An 18,506-nucleotide genomic window follows, 5' to 3' on the forward strand; every position below is an offset into this window, starting at 1 on the left:
CCTTCCCCTTGCCTGTGGCACAGAGGCAAATCACATCCTGTCTTTGTCCTTCCTCCCCCAGAGTAGGAGCTGAGCATGGAGAGCAGGGAGGACAAATCCCTGAGGCAGAACCTGGTGGAAGAGGCCGTTTTGAGCGGCTCCACGGTGCAGGAACCCAACGGGAAGGAAAAGCCCCAGAGATCCTGCACGAGGAGGGGCTGTAAACCCAGATGGGGGAATCTGAGGGGGAAAGATCCAGCCTGGATCGCGAAGGCGGCCGGAGATCGAGCCAGAGCTCAGAGCGGGTGCTCCATGAGCAGCTCCATGATGGGGAGAAGGCCCACAATTGCTTGGAGTGTGGGAAGAGCTACAGCCGGCGCCCAGACCTAATCAGGCACCAGAAGACCCACACCGGGGAACGGCCCTATGAATGCGATCAATGCAGGAAGAGGTTTCAGACCAGCTCGAATCTCCTCGTGCACCAGCGCACACACACAGAGGAGAGGCCCTTCCGCTGCCCCGACTGCGGGCAGGGCTTCAGGCGAAATGCCCATCTTGTCAGGCACCGACAAATCCACACTGGGGAGAGGCCCCACGAGTGTGAGGAATGTGGGAAGAGCTTCAGCCGGAGCTCCAACCTGATCAGGCACCAGAGGACTCACAATGGGGAGAGGCCCCATGAGTGTGGGGAGTGTGGGAAGAGCTTCAGTCGGATCTCCCACCTGATCTGCCACCAGAGGACCCACACTGGGGAACGGCCCTATGAGTGTGGGGAGTGTGGGAAGAGCTTCAGCCGGAACTCCACCCTGATCCGCCACCAAACAATCCACACTGGGGAGAGGCCCTATGAGTGTTCCAAGTGTGGGAAGGGGTTTCGGATCAAATCCCATCTCCTCCAGCACTTTCTAAGTCACACAGAGGAGAGGCCCTTCCACTGCCCTGACTGCTGGCAGGGATTCAAGTACAGCTCCCACCTTGTTACCCACCGGCGCATCCACACTGGGCAGAGGCCCTACGAGTGTCCCCAGTGTGGGAAGAGCTTTTTCAGGAACTGTGACTTGACCCAACACCAACGGAGGCACCTATAAGGAAAGCCCTGCGAGTGCCCCGAGTGTGGGAAGAGTTTCGTGCGCTGCTCCAGCTCCATACCCCACTGGAGGAGCCATGTTAGACAGAGCCCTGGAGACCCACATTCCATGTGATCCATGCTGGGAACACACCTGGCTGCTTGTCCATTGGTTTAGCCTCAGTTTTTTTCTCCATCTGTCTGTACTCCAAAAGCCAAGAGGGATCGATCTTTCACCTCAAAACCACTCAAATCCCACTGAAAATAACTGAATTTTAACCCAAAATGGCTCAATTCTACTTCAAATTGCTTGTTCCCTCCTCACAAAAAGTCGTCCCAGGCCAAACTCACTCCATTCCACAGCTGCCAGGCTGAGACGGAGTTGGGAGGAGACTGGGAGAAGTGGGATCCCAGTTTGGAGCAGTGGGATGGGGATTGTGTGGGGCTGGCTAGGTGGGATGTATTTGATAGCAAATAAAACTTTCAGAGTTTCTGATTTCTGTCCTGTTCATTTTCAGTCAGTTCTATTTGCAGAGTGCTGCCTTCTCAGATGATTCAATTCCTAGAAGAATCCCAATTTTTAAATCATCTAACCCAAACAACCTAAAAACTAATATCCAAATAAAACCACCCACACACAATTCAATTTTTTTAAATAATTTTAATTTTTTCAGAGTACCTAAGGATGTTATTAAAGTTTAATTGTTTGGTTAAAATGTATGAGAAATTATAGTGGTGTTTGGTTTTGTGTTCAGTATATTTGTAATATGAATTGTTTTACTAAGGTATGTTAGATTGCATGTTTTTTTTTTTTTTAGATATTTTTTATCTGAAGTATATTAGCCATCGAGTTAAAACTTTCAAAAGTTATTTCTTGGTATATAATTTGTTTATATAAATTTATTGGTAATGTTATAGTAATAGTTATTGCTGTTTTGGGTTGAATCATTATTGGAGTATTGTAAGTAAGAGTTGAAATTACTATATTTCATTTTCATTATAATTATTTCGTTTTAATTATTATTTCTTTATTTATAATTTCATTCTAATTTTTTGAGATGATAGGAAGGAAGTTCAAAGGCAAGAACATTTTTTTCCTGGCTTGGAACTGGAATTCCAGACTCTGGGAGTGTGTGCAGGACCACACAGACTGGGATCAAATATGGACGGGGATCAACTATGGACTGGGATCCTATGGACAGGGACTACACAGAGTGGGACCATATGGATCAGGACCACACAGACTGGGATCAAATATGGACTGGGACCATATGGGCTGGGATTCTATGGACTAGGATCCTACGGACTGGGATTCTAGGGAATGGGACCATATGGATCAGGACCACACAGACTGGGATCATGGGATCAACTGGACTGGGATCAAATATGGGTTGGGATCACATGGACAGGGATCACCTACCTGGACTGGGATCCTGTGGATCAGAACCCTCCAGACCAGGATAGCCTGGAGTGGGATCAAATATGGACTGGGACCATATGGGCTGGGGTCCTGTGGATTGGGACCACACAGACTGGGATATACTGAACTGAGATGATATGGACTGGGATCACCTTGACTGGGATCCTACGGACTGGGACCATATGGATCAGGACCACGCAGACAGGGATCAATTTGTATGGGATCAAACATGGGTTGGGACCATTTTTTAAACTAACTTTGTTATATAGTTTTTATTTCCATTGTTAGTTAAGCTTAGTGAAATAGCTGCTTGTGTTAAACTGCCTGCTGGGATGGGATAACATCCAATGCACACAGGATGAGGACACCTGCACAGATCTGCCAACTATCAGCACTCCCTGTCTGAAGGCAGAGTGGACCAAGGCCCAAAACCTGGAGGTGATAAAGAGAAGGAGCCAAAACCACAGCCAAGAAACACACATGCTCTGAAAAGGCAGACCCAAGGAGGGGCCATGTAAAATCATTCCTAGAATATGTAAACTAGTTTATGAATATGCATGAGGATTTATGAATATGCAACAGGCTGGTGTAAGGGAAAAGGTATTTCAGGGGGATCCCTGAAGGTAACAGGGTGCTCCTGGCTGACTGCCAAGATGCACCCGGCCATAATAACCTTTGCTCCATGGTCCTGGTCTCCCATTGTCCTTTATATTAAAATGGATTTTATATCTGAGGTGTTAAAGTAACTTTGTTATTGTCTTGTTTTGAAAAGCCAGGTTTCTGCTAAGGAAGGCAGGAGCCTCCCCTGGAATGGAAAATGCAAACCCCCTCCCTCTGAATTGTTATCATTTAGAAAGTAAAGGGCTCTCAGGCAAAGATATGAGAATATGAATAACAATTCTTTTTCTGAGAAAAACTAAAAATATAAATGCAGTAGTACAAACAAAAAAAAAACCACTGACAGAGTCAGAACAGGACCTGACATCCTGTGGGTCAGGGTGTTGGCAACAGTCCCAGTCAATGGTGGCTGCAGCCCTCCTGCAGTGCCAGGTGTGGTTCTGCTGGAGCAGTGATCCTGGAGAAAGGTGGAGTTCTCCTCTAAACAACCAGAGGAGCTGTAGATGGGCCTGGTCTTCCTCTGGGAATCCAGTGAAGAAGAAAGCTGCTGCTCAGGGAATCCAGTAAAAAAAGGCTGATCCTCTGGGAAGCCAGAGGGAAAAGGCTGCTATGGTGCTCCAAACCTCAGATTCTATCCAGATAGAATCGCTTGGCTCCTCCCCCTGGGCAGAGCACCTCCCAATGGGATGATGCCATTTTATCAGCCATGCAGTGACACTCAATGGCCCATTAACAGAAGATAATTAATGATTATTGGCCCATTGACAGAAGATATATCCTGGAGGGAGGATTGGTTGTGGAAGAGATAAACTGCCCAATGAACAGAAGATAACTGCCCCACCTCTGACAGATGGCAAACACAACACACACTTATCTTGCAATCCAGGACCTGTCCTCACTGGCTGCCCCCATTCTCCAGAGTTCATGGTCTTCAGGGAGGCTGCAGCTGCTGGAGCCAGGAACAAATGAGATGGTGCTTGGTTTCAGAGAGCTCCAGAATCTATTTCTGACCCCCGAAAGACAGGGCAAAGGCAGGGCCATGGGGTTTATATAGGGAATCCTAGGGCTGGAGTTTGGGTTTGGGTCAGGGGAGGAGTTCTTAGCAACACAAGAAAGGTGAGATCAAATTCCTGCCTCTTAGCAACAGGGGCAATCCACACAGAATGTGTCCCCAAATCCTAAATTCCCCCTGAAACACCTGTGAAAAGGAGGGACTTTAGACATCTTTGATCAATTTATTTCATTTAACCCTGTTTTAGCTGCTTTTAAGGACTGTAGTTTAATCAAAGGTAAATGGAGGCCAAACCAAAACAAGAAGGAGCCAGGTCTGTTCCCAACACGGATAACAGGGAATGTGGGTAACCAGAGCAGTGCCCAACCTGGTTCAACCAGCAGGGTATGGAGCTGGAGCAGTGTACGAAGCTCTTCCTGCACTCGGGGCACTCGCAGGGCTTCCCTTACCAGTGCCTCCGTTTGTGTTGGATCAAGTTAGAGCTGCTGGAGAAGCTCTTCCCACACTGCGGACACACATAGGGCCTCTCTCCAGTGTGGCTGTTTTGATGCACAATCAGGTGTGGACGTTGGCTGAAGCTCTTCCCACATTCCCCGCACTTGTGTGGCCGTTCTCCAGTGTGGATCTTCCGGTGCTGGATGAGGTGGTCGAGATGTCTGAAGCTCTTCCCACACTCCCCACACTCATAGTGCCATTCCCCAGTGTGGGTCCTCTGGTGGCGGATCAGGGTGCAGCTCGACCTGAAGCTCTTCCCACATTCCCCACATTCGTGGGGCCTCTCCCCAGTGTGGATTTGTCGGTGCATGACAAGATGGGCGTTTCGCCTGAAGCCCTGCCCGCAGCCAGTGCAGCGGAAGGGCCTCTCCTCTGTGTGTGTGCGCTGGTGCACGAGGAGATTCGAGCTGGTCTGAAACCTCTTCCAGCACTGATCACACTCGTAGGGTCATTCCCCAGTGTGGATCCTCTTGTGCTTGATCAGGTCAGAGCTCCCCCTGAAGCTCTTCCCACACTCCAAGCAATTGTGGAGCTTCTCCCCATCATGAACATGCTCATGGACCGCCAGCTCCGAGCTCTGGCTCGATCTCCAGCCGCCTTCCCGGCCCAGGCTGGATCTTTCCTCCTCAGATCCCCACAATCTGCATTTGCAGCCACTCCTCATGCGGGATCTCCAGGGCTTTTCCTCGCCGTTGGGTTCCTGCACCGAGGAGCCGCTCAAAACGGCCTCTTCCACCAGGTTCTGCCTTGGGGATTTGTCCTCCCTGCTCTTCATCCTCAGCTCCTGCCTGGAGGAGGAAGGACAAAGACAGGATGGGATTTGCCTCCGTGCCACAGGCAAGGGGATGGAGATTCCCCAAGGGCTGTCCTGCAGCCGGGAGCCGTGCTGGGCTGGGAGATGGAGCAGGACAGAGGGGGAAAGGGGCACTGACTTCCTACTCACCTACCTCAGTGTCCTGGGACATCTTCCTCTTCCTCGCAGCCTCCCAGGGCTTGGGAATGGGAAATCCTGGTTTGGGGAAACCAAGGGTTGAGCACGTTTACTTTGAAGGTCCCTCTGCCCACGTCCATCTCTACAAGTCACCAGCAATCTGGGCATTTGACTGGGATCAAACTGGAGCTTACTGGGATCACACTGGGGTTGAAAGGCAGCAACTGGGATCACACTTTGGGCTACTGGGAGCAACTGAGAGAAACTGGGATCACGCTGCAAGCAAACTGGAGGAACTGGGAAGGACTGGATGCATGCTGGAGGCAACTGGGATATTCTGGGCATGACTGAGGGATCATACTGGGATAACTAACACCTTACTGGGGCCACTGGCAGTGCCTGGAAATGGTTACAGACATGCTGGGGGTACTGGGATATACTGGGAGTGTCTGTAACCATACTGGGGGACTGGAATCACACTGGGAACAACCAAGACCATGCTGGGGAGAACTGGGAGCACACTGGGGGCAACTGGGCTTGAGTGGGACCATGCTGGGAGGGACTGGGATCATCTGAGGAGTGACTGGGACTAGAGCAGGGGCAACTGGGTTCAACTGGGACCACACTTACTATCTGTAACCATAGGGGAGTGACGGAAGCACACTGGGAACAGCTGGGCCCATGCTGAGAGAAAATGGTATCATACCAGGGATACTGGCATCAGACTGGGAGTGCCTGGGAGCAACTGGGATTAGACTGCAAGTGACTGGGATCGTACTGGGAGTGGCTACAATCAGACTGGGATTATACTGGGCGTGAAAGGAACCTGACTGGGTGTTACTGGGAGCTACTGGGCCTATGTAGCCCAGACATAGGGAGACAATTAGGGACAGAATTGGAGGAACTGGGATCAATGGGAGAAAACTGGGGCTAAGTGAACCATGCTGAGATAACTGGGTGTGCCTGGCGATGACTACGAGAATGTTCAGGGTACCTGGGATATACTGGAAATGAATGAGACCATACAGGTGGTGACTGGGACCAGACTGGGAGCCACTGGGAATGTGTTGGGAACACACTGGGGGCAAGTGGGAGTAACTGGGGCTCTGCTGGGAGAGACTAGGATCATACTGGGAGTGACTAGGAGTATGCTAGGGGACAACTGGGGGAACTGGGAACATACTGGATGAATGTGGGAAGAACTGTGAGCAACTGGGACAGTGCTGGAAGCAAATTGCATGATCATAGGGAATGATTGGGAGGGACTGGGCTCATACAGGGAACAACAGGGATCCTGCAAGGAATGAGGAGAAGCGACGAGGCTCCTAATGGGAGGAACTGGGCTCATAGTGGGAGTAACCGGACTCATATTGGGACGGACTCTGCTTATACTGGGAGCAGCCACTGCCGGCACTGGCACCCCTGAACCCCTTTCCCAGTCATCCCGCCCCTCCATCCCCAGCACCCCCCATTGCCGGGGTCTCTGCAATCCCAGAGGTCCCCCCTTCTCGGGGTCCCTGCTTTGCCTTTCTGGGGCTCTCCTCTCTCTGGGGCTCATCTTCTTCCTCCCTCCCTCCTCCTCCTCCTCCTCCCCCATTCCAGAAGGCCGAACCCTGAGGGGAAAGGGGGCGAGGAAAGGGCGGGAATCGTGAGGGGAAAGGGGCAGGGCCAAGGGGAGGCACGGTTCTAAAAGGGCCCGTTTGGTTTAAAATCACTCAAAAGGGCCTCAAATGCAGCCAAAATCCACCAGGTTTGGCCTAAAATCAGCCAAAGGGGCCCTAAAATACACTCTAAATTCACATGATTTGGCCTGAAATCAGCTAAATAGCATTAAAAGTATCCAAATGGGTCTAAAATCCAACCAAAAGGGCTTAAAATTGCCCTAAATGTTTTAAACCCCACACACAATAGCCTAAAATCACCCTTTAATCTGCCAAATGTACCTAAAATCCACCCTGAAAGGACCTGGTTTTTCCTGAAATCACCCAAATGGGCCTCAAATCAACCCAAAAATCCACCTGGTTTTGCCTAAAGTCACCCAAACTTGCCTGGAACCAACACAAGGGGACCTAAAATCACCCTAAAAAGGCTTGGTTTTATCTGAAAACATAAAAATCCAACCAAATGTGCCAAAAATCACCTGCACAGGATTGAGATTCACCCATATGGACCTAAAATCAGCCAAAATGATCTAAAATCCACCCTAAAACTGCCCAGTTTATCCTAAAATAAACCAAACAGGGCCAAACCCCACCCACACGGGCATGAAATCATCCAAAGGGATCTAAAATCCCCCCTCAAACCCACCAGATTCGGCCTAAAATCAGCCAAAGGGGCATAAAATCCACCCTGAAAAGGCTGGGATTCCCGTCCAGGGAATAGAGCCCACCCTAACCCTGCCCAGCTTGGCCCAAAATGCCCCCAAGGGGCCGAGCCTGAGGCCCAGCCCGGGATGGGCTCTGGGCTCGCTCCGGGCAGTTTTGGCCACGGCCCCGGACGGGCCTGGGTGGGATTGGGAGGGACCAGGGAGGGCTGGGCAGGGCTGGGGCATCTGGGGCTTTTGGGCAAAACCCCAGTAAATTCCCTCAAAATCCAACCCCCACCCCGAAACCCAATAATCCTCCTCAAAAACCCAAAACTTCCCCCTAAACATCAAAATCCCCCAAAAAGCCCGAAAAAGCCACCCCCAAATCCCCAAAAACCTCCCAAAATCCCCAAAATAGCCCCCAAATCCCCCCAGAATCTCCCACACTCATTGGGACAGTCCTGGATCAGGGGGCACCGGCCGGTGGAACAGGACCCACTTCAGGGGGCCCTCGGAGCTTTTTGGGGAGGGGGCACCATGGAAGACCACCCAAAAAACCGGGGGGGGGGGGGGGGGGGGGGGGAGGAATCCTTTCCTCTGCTCCCACCCCCCCGAAACCCCCAGAACCCGGTCCAGGGTGGGCCTGGAATGCCCGGAACTCCAAATCTTCCCCAGGACGCCTCCAGGAACCCCAAACCCCCCAGAGCCCCCCAGGGTTGGCCCAAGACCCCCTGAGAGCCCCCAGACCCCAATCGGGCCCAGACCAGGATGTCCCCTGAGACCCCCCCAGACCCTTCCCAAGACCCCACCCATGACCCTGCCAGGACCCTCCAAACCCCTCCCCAAACCCAACTGAGGCTCCCCCAGTGCCTCCCCAGATCCCCCCAGGAGCTCTCCCCAAAACCCCCCAACCCCCCAGACCCTCTCCCAAAACCCATCCAGACCCCCCAAAGCCCCTCCCCAAAACCACCAAAACCCTCCCAGTACACCCTCAGGACCCCCCAGAGCCCTCCCCAAACTCCCCCAGGACCATCTTAACACCCCAGACCCTCCCAAGACCTTCCTACGACCCCTCTCCAAAACCCCCCCACGTCCCCCCCGCCCCCTCGAGACCCCTCTTAGGACCCATCCGCACCCCTCATATCCCCCCACAATGCCCCAGGACCCTCCCCAGACGCCCCAGACCCCACCCAAACCCACGGACCCCTCACCAAAGCCCCCCCAGGCCCCCCAGGACCCTCCCCCGCCCGCCCCGATCCCCCCTCAGGTCCCTCCCGCACCTGTCCTGAGCCCAGCGGGTCCCGGCGGCGGCGGGGAACGGGGCGCAGCTTCGGGCTCGCCTCTGATTGGCCGGAGCGACGCGGAGAAGGCGGGCGTTGCTGAGGGGAGCCGCGCCGTGATTGAATGGTTCGGGGACGTGCAGTGCGGCCATTGGTTGATGAGGGACGGTACGCGCTGCTATTGGCTGGGAGCCCGCGCACGCGGCCTGGGCGGGAGATTGCCAGTGGAGAGCGGCAGAGGAGGAGCTGAGGTGGGGTCGGGGGCAAACTGGGGGGGGTTTGGGGCGGGATTGAGGAGAAACGCGGGATTTTTGGGGGCATTGACGGGAAATAGGGGGGTGTGCGGTGGGTTTGGGGGGAATGAGGGGGTGTGAGGGGGCTTTGGTGGGTCTGAACCTGCTTTCGCGAGCTTGGGGGAAGCTTGAGAGGGTCTAGAGCGTTCTCAGGTGGATTTAGGGGGATCTGAGGGGAATTGGGAGGGCCTGAGGGGATTTTGGGAGATTGTGATGGGATCTGGGGGTTTCTGAGGTGGGTCTGGGGGGAACTTGGGGGAGTCTGAGAGGATCTCCTAGGGTTTGGGGGGGATTGAGGGGTCTGAGGGGGATTTGGGGCAGTCTGATGGATTTGGGGGGGTCTCAGGTGGGTCTGGGGGGAATTTTGGGGAGAGCTGGGGGGGTCTGAGGGTCCTGGGGAGCGTTTGTGGGTCCGGAGTGGTCCTGGGCCAACCTTGGGGGGGCTCTGGGGGGTTTGGGGTTCCTGGACTGGTCCTGGGGGATATTTGGGCATCCCAAGGGGTCCCAGGCCCACCCTGAACCGGGGTCTGGGGGTCTCAGGGGGAGGGGGCACAACAACCTCAGGAGGAGGTTCCCCCTCCCCAGTTTTGGGGGGTCTCCCATGGTTCCCCACTCCCCAAAAAGCTCCGAGGGTCCCCTGAAGTGGCTCCTGTTCCACCGGCCGGTGCCCCCTGATCCAGGAGTGTGGGAGTTTCGGGGGAGATTTGTGGGGATCTGAGGGTTTTCAGAGGGTTTTTGGGGATTTGGGGGTGGTTTTTTTTAGGCTTTGGGAGATTTTATTGGCAGTTTAGGGGGAATTATTGGGTTTTGGGGGCGGGGTTACAGGATTTTGGGGTGTTTTGTGGATTTGGGGGGTTTTGGATTTTGGTGGATTTCAATAGGGTTTTGGGGGGTTTCTTGGACTTGGATTTATTGAAATTTTTGGGAGTTTTTTTTTAATTTTGGTGGGTTCCACTGGGAATTTGTGGGATTCTTGGGGGTTTTGGAAGGTATTTTGGGATTTTTTGTGATGTTAGGTCAATGTAGGTGATTTCTGTCAAGACAGGATGGATTTTAGGCTCGTTGGACATTTTTAGTCCAAAGCAGGTACTTTTAGGATGGATTTGAAGCCCATTTTAGAGATTAAGGATTGATTTTAGGCCATTTGAGGGAAGTGTAAAAAAGTCAGGGAAATTTTTGGGCCCCTTTGTTTGGATTTTAGACCCCTTTGGATAATTTTAATCCTGTTTTGCTGATTGTAGGCCAAACCTGGTGGATTTCAGCAGCATTTGAGGCCCTTTTGGGTGATTTTAATGCAAACCGGGCCCTTTTAGAACTGCGCATCCCCTTAGCCCCGCCCCTTTCCCCTCACGGTTCTGTCCTTTCCTCACCCCCTTTCCCCTCAGGGTTTGGCCTTTGGGAACGGGGGAGGAAGAAGGGAGGAAAAGGCAGAGCTACAGCAGGAAGGAGCAGGAGACGGGGAGAGAGAATCCTGAAGTCGTTGCAGCCCTGGGACCATCGCCCCCCATCCCGCAGGTGCCCGGGGAGGGGGAGCTTGGCCCAAATCTGCCAGGGGGTGCCTGGTTTGGGGTTTTTTTGGGGGCATATTTGGAGCTGGCAGGGCTCCAAAGCCGAGCCGCAGATTGCCCTTGGGGGGACATCGGGGGTTGCCGGGAGGTGTTTTTGGGGGGTCCTGGGGTCTGCAGTGGCTGCTCCCAGTATGAGCCCATTTGGTCCTGCCATGTGCTTCCAGTTTTCTTGTCACTCCCAGTATGAGCCCAGTCTCTCCCAGCAGGGCCAGTCACTCCCACTCTCCCTCAGCGTGTTCCCAGTTCTCCCAGCAAAATCCCAGTCGCTCCCAGTTTGGTCCCAGTCACCACCCATATGGTCTCAGACACACCCAGAACATCCCAGTTGCCCTGAACATTCTTGTAGTCATTTCCAGGCACTCCCAGTTACCTCAGTGCGGCTCCCTTGCCCCCAGTATTACTCCAGTTGCTCCCAGTTCCTCTAATTCTGTCCCCAATTGGCTCCCAGCATGGGCCCAGGAGCTCCCAGTAACCCCCAGTCAGGGTCCAATCACACCCACTCTAATCCCAGTCTGATTGTAGCCACTCCCAGTATGATCCCAGTCACTTGCCGTCAAATTCCTGTAGCTCCCAGTCTGATCGCAGTGCCCCCAGTGTTATCCCAGTGACTCCCTGTCTCTCCCAGTATATCCCAGTCAGCCCCAGCATGCTCCCAGTCACTCCCACTTTCTCCCAGTTACTTTCAGCACAATTCCAGTTGCTCACAGCTACTCCTTGTCAATCCCAGTATCATCCCAGTGTGATCTCAGTTGACCCCAGCATGATCCCAGCTGTTCCCAGTGTGGTTCCAGTCTCCCCACTACGGTTAGAGAGGCTCCCACTGTTTTAGTTACCTCAGAATGATCCGAGTCTTACCCAGTTACTCCCGGTTTGCTCTTGCATAATCTCTGTTTCTATCTGTTGCTCAAAGTGTGGTCCCAGTTTCTCCCAGTATGATCCCCGTTTCACCAGTTGTAGTCTTAGTCCTCTCAGCATGGTTCCAGTACCTTCCAGCTCATCCAAGTTGCTCCCAATATGTTCACATTTTCCTCCCAACATGGGTCCATAAACTCCCAGTAACCCCCGGTCAGGATCCATTCACACCCAGTATAACCCCAGTATGATGGTAGCCACTCCCAGTATGATCCTAGTCACTTGTAGTATAATCCCAGTTGCTCCCAGGCACTCCCAGTCTGATGCCAGTGCACCCGGAGTGATCCCAGTTTCTCCCAGTATGGGCCCAGCTGTTCCAAGTGTGGTTCCATCACTCCCCTGTGGTTACAGACACTCCCATTATGGTCCCAGTTGAAACCAGTTGTCCCTGCTCTAGTCCCAGTCACTCCCCAGATGATCCCAGTCCCTCCCAGCATGGTCCCACTCACTCCCAGTTGCCCCCAGTGTGGTCCCAGTTGTTCCCAGTGTGATTCCAGTCCCCCCTGTATGGTTACAGACACTCCCAGTATATCCCAGTTGCCCCTAGCATGTCTGTAGTCATTTCCAGACACTGCCAGTGGCCCCAGTAAGGTGTTAGTTATCCCAGTATGATCCCTCGGTCATGCCCAGAATATCCCAGTTGCCTCCAGCATGCATCCAGTCCTTCCCAGTTCCTCCAGTTTGCTTGCAGCATGATCCCAGTTTCTCTCAGTTGCTCCAAGTAGGCCAAAGTGTGATCCCAGTCGCTCACTTTCAACCCCAGTGTGATCCCAGTAAACTCAAGTTTAATCCCAGTCACATGCCAGCCCTCCCAGTGTGGTCCCAGTATAATCCCAGTTACTTCCAGTCTCTCCCAGTATGGTCCCAGCTGCCTCCAGCATGGTTCCAGTTGCTTCGTAGATCAACCCAGTCAGTCCCAGTATGATGCCATTTGCTCCCAGCATGCTCCCAGTTGTGCCCAGTGTGGGGGATGATGTGCAGGGTGTGTTCCCAGTCGCTCTCAGATACTCCCAGTATTAGTCCATTCCCTCCCAGTATGATCCAAAGATGACCCAGTGTGCTCCCAGTCCCTGCCAGTATGACCCAGTTGTGCTCCACATAGTTCCAGTTGCTCTCTTTCATCCTCACTGTTGTTCCCAGTATCTGTGAGTGTAGCCCAGTTGCCTCCAGCATGTTCCCAGTCACTTCCAGTTCCTTCCAGTATGATCCCATTTGGTCAGAACCACTCCCAGTCAGCCTCAGTGTGGTGGCACTCAATGACAGTACAATCCCAGTTACTTCCAGCATGATCCCAGTGTATCCCAGTATAAGCCCAGTTGTTTCCAGTCACCGCCAGCATGCAGCCCATCGCCCCCAGTTGGGTTTTTTTTGAGGAGATGTTTGGAGAATGAAGAAGTCCAAGGCTGAGCGGAAAAGGCCCCTCGGGGGACATTGGGGTTGCGGGTGGCGGCTGCTGGCAGAGGCAGCCTGGAGGAGCAGAGCCCTGTGTCCCCCAGGAGCCCAAAGTGGGGAGCCAAGAGAGGGGGGGGCACCACCCTTGGTGGGACCCTCAAGAGCCTGGAGAGGGGCAGGGGGGACTCCTTGGAGCCCCTGCAGCCCAAAGCAGAGAATGAGGGGAGAAGGGAGCCCAAACAGCCGGGAGCCCAAACAGCCCCGGCATCCCAAAATGGGGGCAGCGAAGAGGGGGGAGCTATTGGGATTGCTGGGACTGCCAGCAGCCTGGGGAGGGTGGGCAGCGAGGAGATGGGGGACCCCCAACCAAAGCATGACCCCCAGCAGCTGGGACACGGGGGGAACCCTGGAGAGCAAAGGGAAGGGACCAGGGATGGGGAACTCCTGGGAGGCTTTTTCAGGGCTGAACCTTGGTTTATGGAAGGTTTTTCTGGAGCCCAGATGGCTGTTGACTTGTAGAGATGGACGTGGGCAGAGGAACCTTCAAATTCCGCATGCTCAACCCTTGGTTTCCCCAAACCAGGATTTCCCATTCTCAAGACTTGGGAGGCTGCGAGGAAGAGGAAGATGCCCCGGGACACTTATGCAGGTGAGGAGGAAGTCAGTGCTTGTTTCCCCCTCTCTGCTGTTCCATCTCCCAGTTCAGCACGGTACCCGGCTGTAGGACGGCCACACTGCTGGTGCCGTCCTGCTGAAGTTGCCCTGGGGGGACAGAGGCAAATCCCATCCTGTCCTTGTCCTTCCTCCCCCAGAGCAGGAGCTGAGCATGGAGAGCAGGGAAGACAAATCCCTGAGGCAGAACCTGGTGGAAGAGGCCGTTTTAAGCGGCTCCACGGCGCAGGAACCAAACGGGGAGGAAAAGCCCTGGAGATCCCGCACGAGGAGTGGCTGCAAACGCAGATCGCGGGGATCTGAGGGGGAAAGAGCCAGCCTGGGCCGGGAAGGCGGCCGGAGATCGAACCAGAGCTCGGAGCTGGTGCTCCATGAGCAGGTTCAAAATGGGGAGAAGCCCCACAATTGCTTGGAGTGTGGGAAGAGCTTCAGGTGGAACTGCCACCTGATTGCGCACCAGAGGATCCACACTGGGGAGAGGCCCTATGAGTGTGCGGAGTGTGGGAAGAGCTTCAGCCGGAGCTCTAGCCTGATCCACCACCAGAAGACCCACACTGGGGAACGGCCCTACGAGTGTGATCAGTGCAGGAAGAGGTTTCAGACCAGCTCCGGTCTCCTCGTGCACCAGCGCACGCACACAGAGGAGAGGCCCTTCCGCTGCCCCGACTGCGGGCAGGGCTTCAGGCACAACTCCCATCTTGTCATGCACCGACAAATCCACACTGGGGAGAGACCCCACGAATGTGGGGAATGTGGGAAGAGCTTCAGCCGGCGCTCTACCCTGATCCACCACCAGAGGATCCACACTGGGGAACGGCCCTACAAATGTGGGGAGTGTGAGAAGAGCTTCAGGTGGAGCTCTGACCTCATCAAGCACCAGAGGACCCATACTGGGGAGGGGCTCTATGAGTGTGCAGAGTGTGGGAAGAGCTTCAGCTGGAGCTCCCAGCTGATCAAACACCAGGTGATCCACACTGAGGAATGTCCCTACCAGTGTGATCAATGCAGGAAGAGGTTTCAGACCAGCTCCAGTCTCCTCAAGCACCAGCGCACACACACAGAAGAGAGGCCCTTCCGCTGCCCCGACTGCGGGCAGGGCTTCAGGCACAACTCCCATCTTGTCATGCACCGACAAATCCACACCGGAGAGAGGCCCCACGAGTGTGAGGAATGTGGGAAGAGCTTCAGCCGGAGCTCCACCCTGATCCGCCACTGGAGGACCCACACTGGGGAACGGCCCTACAAGTGTGGGGAGTGTGGGAAGAGCTTCAGACAGAGTGCCCATCTGATTCAGCACCAGAACATCCACACTAGGGAACGGCCACACAGATGTGAGAAATGTGGGAAGAGCTTCAGACAGCATTCCTACCTGATCCTCCACCAAAAGACCCACACTGGGGAGAGACCCTACGAGTGTGATAAATGCAGGAAGAGGTTTAAGACCAGCTCCAGTCTCCTCAGGCATTATCTGATTCACTCAGAGGAGAGGCCCTTCTGCTGCCCCGACTGTGGGAAGGGATTTAAGCTAAACTGCACCCTCATCACCCACCGGCGCATCCACACTGGGGAGAGGCCCTACGAGTGTGAGGAGTGTGGGAAGAGCTTCTCACAGCGCTCTCACTTGAACAAACACCAACGGAGCCACCAGTAAGGGAAGCCCTGTGAGTGCCCCAAGTGCAGAAAGAGCTTCATGCGCTGCTCCAGCTCTATCCCCCGCTGGAGGAGCCATGTTGGGCAGAGCCCTGGTGCCCCACATTCCCAGTGATCCATGGTGGGAATACCCCTGTGTGCTTGTCCTTTTGGTTTGGCCTTAATTTGCTTGTGCTTCATCTTTATTTCTTAAAAACAGCCAAAACAGTGTTAAATGAAATAAATTGACCAAAAATATCTGAAGTTCCACAATTTCACAGGCAGTTTAGGGGGATTTTAGGACCTGGGGATGCATTCTGTGTGGAGTGCCCCTGTTGCTAAGAGGCAGGAACTTGATCTCACCCTTCTTGTGTTGCTAAGATCTCCTCCCTTTACCCAAACCCCAACTCCACCCCTTGGATACCCTATAGAAACCCCATGTCTCTGCCTTTGCCCTGTCTTTTGGGGGTAAGAATTGGATTTCTAGAGCTTTCTGACACCAAGCACCGTCTCATTTGTTCCTGGCGCCAGCAGCAGCAGCCTCCCTGGACACCATGAACTCTGGAGAATGGGGGCAGCCAGTGAGGACAGGTCCTGGATTGCAAGATAAGTGTGTGTTGTGTTTGCCATCTGTCAGAAGTGGGGCAGTTATCTTCTGTGCATTGGGCAATTTTTTTTATCTCTTCCACAACCAGTCCTCTCTCCAGGATATATCTTCTGTCAATGGGCCATTAATTAATAATTATCTTCTGTTTATGGGCCACTGAGTGTCACTGCATGGCTGATAAAATGGTATCATCCCATTGGGAGGTGCTCCACCCAGGGGGAGGAGCCAAGCGATTCTAACTGGATAGAATCTGAGGTTTGGAACACCATAGCAGCCTTTTCCCTCTGGATTCCCAGAGGATCAGCCTTTTCCCACTGGATTCCCAGAGGAAGACCAGGCCCATCTACAGCTCCTCTGGTTGTTCAGAGGAAAACTCCACCTTTCTCCAGGATCCCTGCTCCAACAGAGCCACACCTGGCACTGCAGGAGGGCTGCAGCCACCATTGACTGGGACTGTTGCCAACACCCTGACCCACAGGATGTCAGGTCCTGTTCTGACTCTGTCAGTGCTTTTTTTTGTTTGTACTACTGCATTTGTATTTTTAACTTTTCTTCAAAAAAGAACTGTTATTCTTATTCCTATATCTTTGCCTGAGAGCCCCTTACTTTCTAAATGATAACAATTCAGAGGGAGGGGGTTTGCATTTTCCATTCCAGGGGAGGCCCCTGCCTTCCTTAGCAGAAACCTGGCTTTTCAAAACAAGACAATAACAAAGTTAATTTAACACCACAGATATAAAATCCGTTTTAATATCTGTGAAAAGCCAATATTATTGTTATGTATCCATAACAATAGTGACCCTAAAAACATGGGGGTAAAAAGCTTATGGGGAGGGGAATTCCCAGTACTTGGACTGGGCCATGGGACTGACATCTACCATCACTCAGCGAGAGGTTTATTGTTATGGATACATATTATAATATTGGCTTTTCATAGATATTAAAATGCATTTTATATGTGTGATGTTAAAGTAACTTTGTTGTAAAGATATACTTTTTATTTCTGCTGTTAATAAAGCTTCATGAAATAGCTGCTTGTGTAAAATGCCTGCTGGGATGGGATAACATCCAATGCACACAGGATGAGGACACCTGTAAGATCTGCCAACTATCAGTACTCCCCATCTGAAGGCAGTGTGGACCAAGGGGCAAAAACTGGAGGTGATAAGAATGGACTAAAACCACAACCAAGGAATCTGCATGCTCTGAAAAGGCAGATCTGAGGAGGAGCCATGCTAAACAGTTCTTGGAACGTGTAAACTAGTTTGGGGAAAAGTTTGCTATGCATGAGGGTCTATGAATATGCAACAGGCTGATGTAAGGGAAAAGGTATTTCAGGGGATCCCCAAAGGTAACAGGGTGCTCCTGGCTGAGTGCCAAGATGCACCCTGCCGTAATAAGCTTTGCTCCATGGTCCTGGTCTCCCATTGTCCGTTTTAAACTTTTTACATTATCACAGGAGAGTGAACGTGTTTTTCATGGGAGGGATTTTGAAGAGCTACAAGTGGCTAATCTGCCTGCAACAAGGACCATTCCACGGGCTCTTGTCACTTTCACAACACGTCTGCTGCAGCTCATGGAGGGTAAAGCCCTGGAGGCTCTTTGGGGGCAGTTATGGGCAATTGCAGGCAGCGCCCCGATGTCCTAGATCAGCGGTGCCCCTCCTGGGAACCCCCACATTTTCCAGTTTCTGTGAAGCTGCCTGTGGCTGCTCTCTTTGCATCAAGCCTGGCAGCAGACGCACCTTCAGAGGCTTCGTCCTTGGCCTCAGCGTCTGCGTTGGACCCTGCGACTGGCCTGTCCCTCCGTGGAGGTGATGCAGCTTGACAGCTGATTGCAGGCGCCTCCCGGCTGACTGCTTTGAAATTCGGTGTTTTTCTGGGACACAGCATTTTTCAGGCTTCTCACTGGGGCTCGGAACGCCTGACTCCCCCTGCACATGCCAGCGGCGTGGGGCAGGTGGCTCCCTGAGGTGCTTTCTCTGTCCCAAGCCTGGAGGGGGTGAGGGTAGTGCCGAGGAGCAGAGATCAGGAACACTGTTGTTTGCATCGCTGCGGCGGGAGGCACAGTGGATGGCAGACATTGCTCGCTTCTTCTGGGGAATGAGGACGCCCAGATCCGGAATGAAGATCCCCAGGAAAGCTCCTCCTTACCAGCAGCCAGCATGTGCCGGTGGTTCTCGGGGGAGCAGAAGGAGGCTTTCGGTCACTCCTGCTGCCAAGGCACTGGCAGCATGGTGGAGGCGGGCTGTGAGAACAAAGATCCCGCCCCGCGGGCCGGGTCTGGGCTGTTTGGCTCGTTTCTCTGGGCCAGGGCCTCAGCCACAC

The 18,506-nt window shown here is 53.3% G+C and overlaps 2 protein-coding genes and 1 pseudogene across 2 annotated transcripts in view; 2 read left to right on the top strand and 1 right to left on the bottom strand.

Annotated features, from left to right (window-relative positions):
- The window catches only part of LOC132340972 (zinc finger protein 436-like), a 39,394-nt gene extending 36,183 nt beyond the window's left edge, over nt 1-3,211 (top strand). The window contains exon 4 of the mRNA XM_059872229.1: nt 62-3,211. Within this exon, the coding sequence (XP_059728212.1) occupies nt 210-1,067 (858 nt within the window). The 5' untranslated portion in view covers nt 62-209 and the 3' untranslated portion in view covers nt 1,068-3,211. The remainder of the gene's footprint in view (nt 1-61) is intronic.
- The window catches only part of LOC132340950 (zinc finger protein 883-like), a 47,078-nt gene extending 29,869 nt beyond the window's left edge, over nt 1-17,209 (top strand). Inside the window, exons 2-3 of the mRNA XM_059872199.1 lie at nt 13,855-13,920; nt 14,089-17,209. Of these exons, the coding sequence (XP_059728182.1) occupies nt 13,855-13,920; nt 14,089-15,594 (1,572 nt within the window). The 3' untranslated portion in view covers nt 15,595-17,209. The remainder of the gene's footprint in view (nt 1-13,854; nt 13,921-14,088) is intronic.
- Nucleotides 2,833-9,200, bottom strand: LOC132340974 (zinc finger protein 436-like; annotated as a pseudogene).
- Nucleotides 17,210-18,506: the final 1,297 nt, after the last annotated feature.

Source organism: Haemorhous mexicanus, chromosome 34 (genome assembly GCF_027477595.1).
Source record: "Haemorhous mexicanus isolate bHaeMex1 chromosome 34, bHaeMex1.pri, whole genome shotgun sequence".
Lineage (NCBI taxonomy): Eukaryota > Metazoa > Chordata > Aves > Passeriformes > Fringillidae > Haemorhous > Haemorhous mexicanus.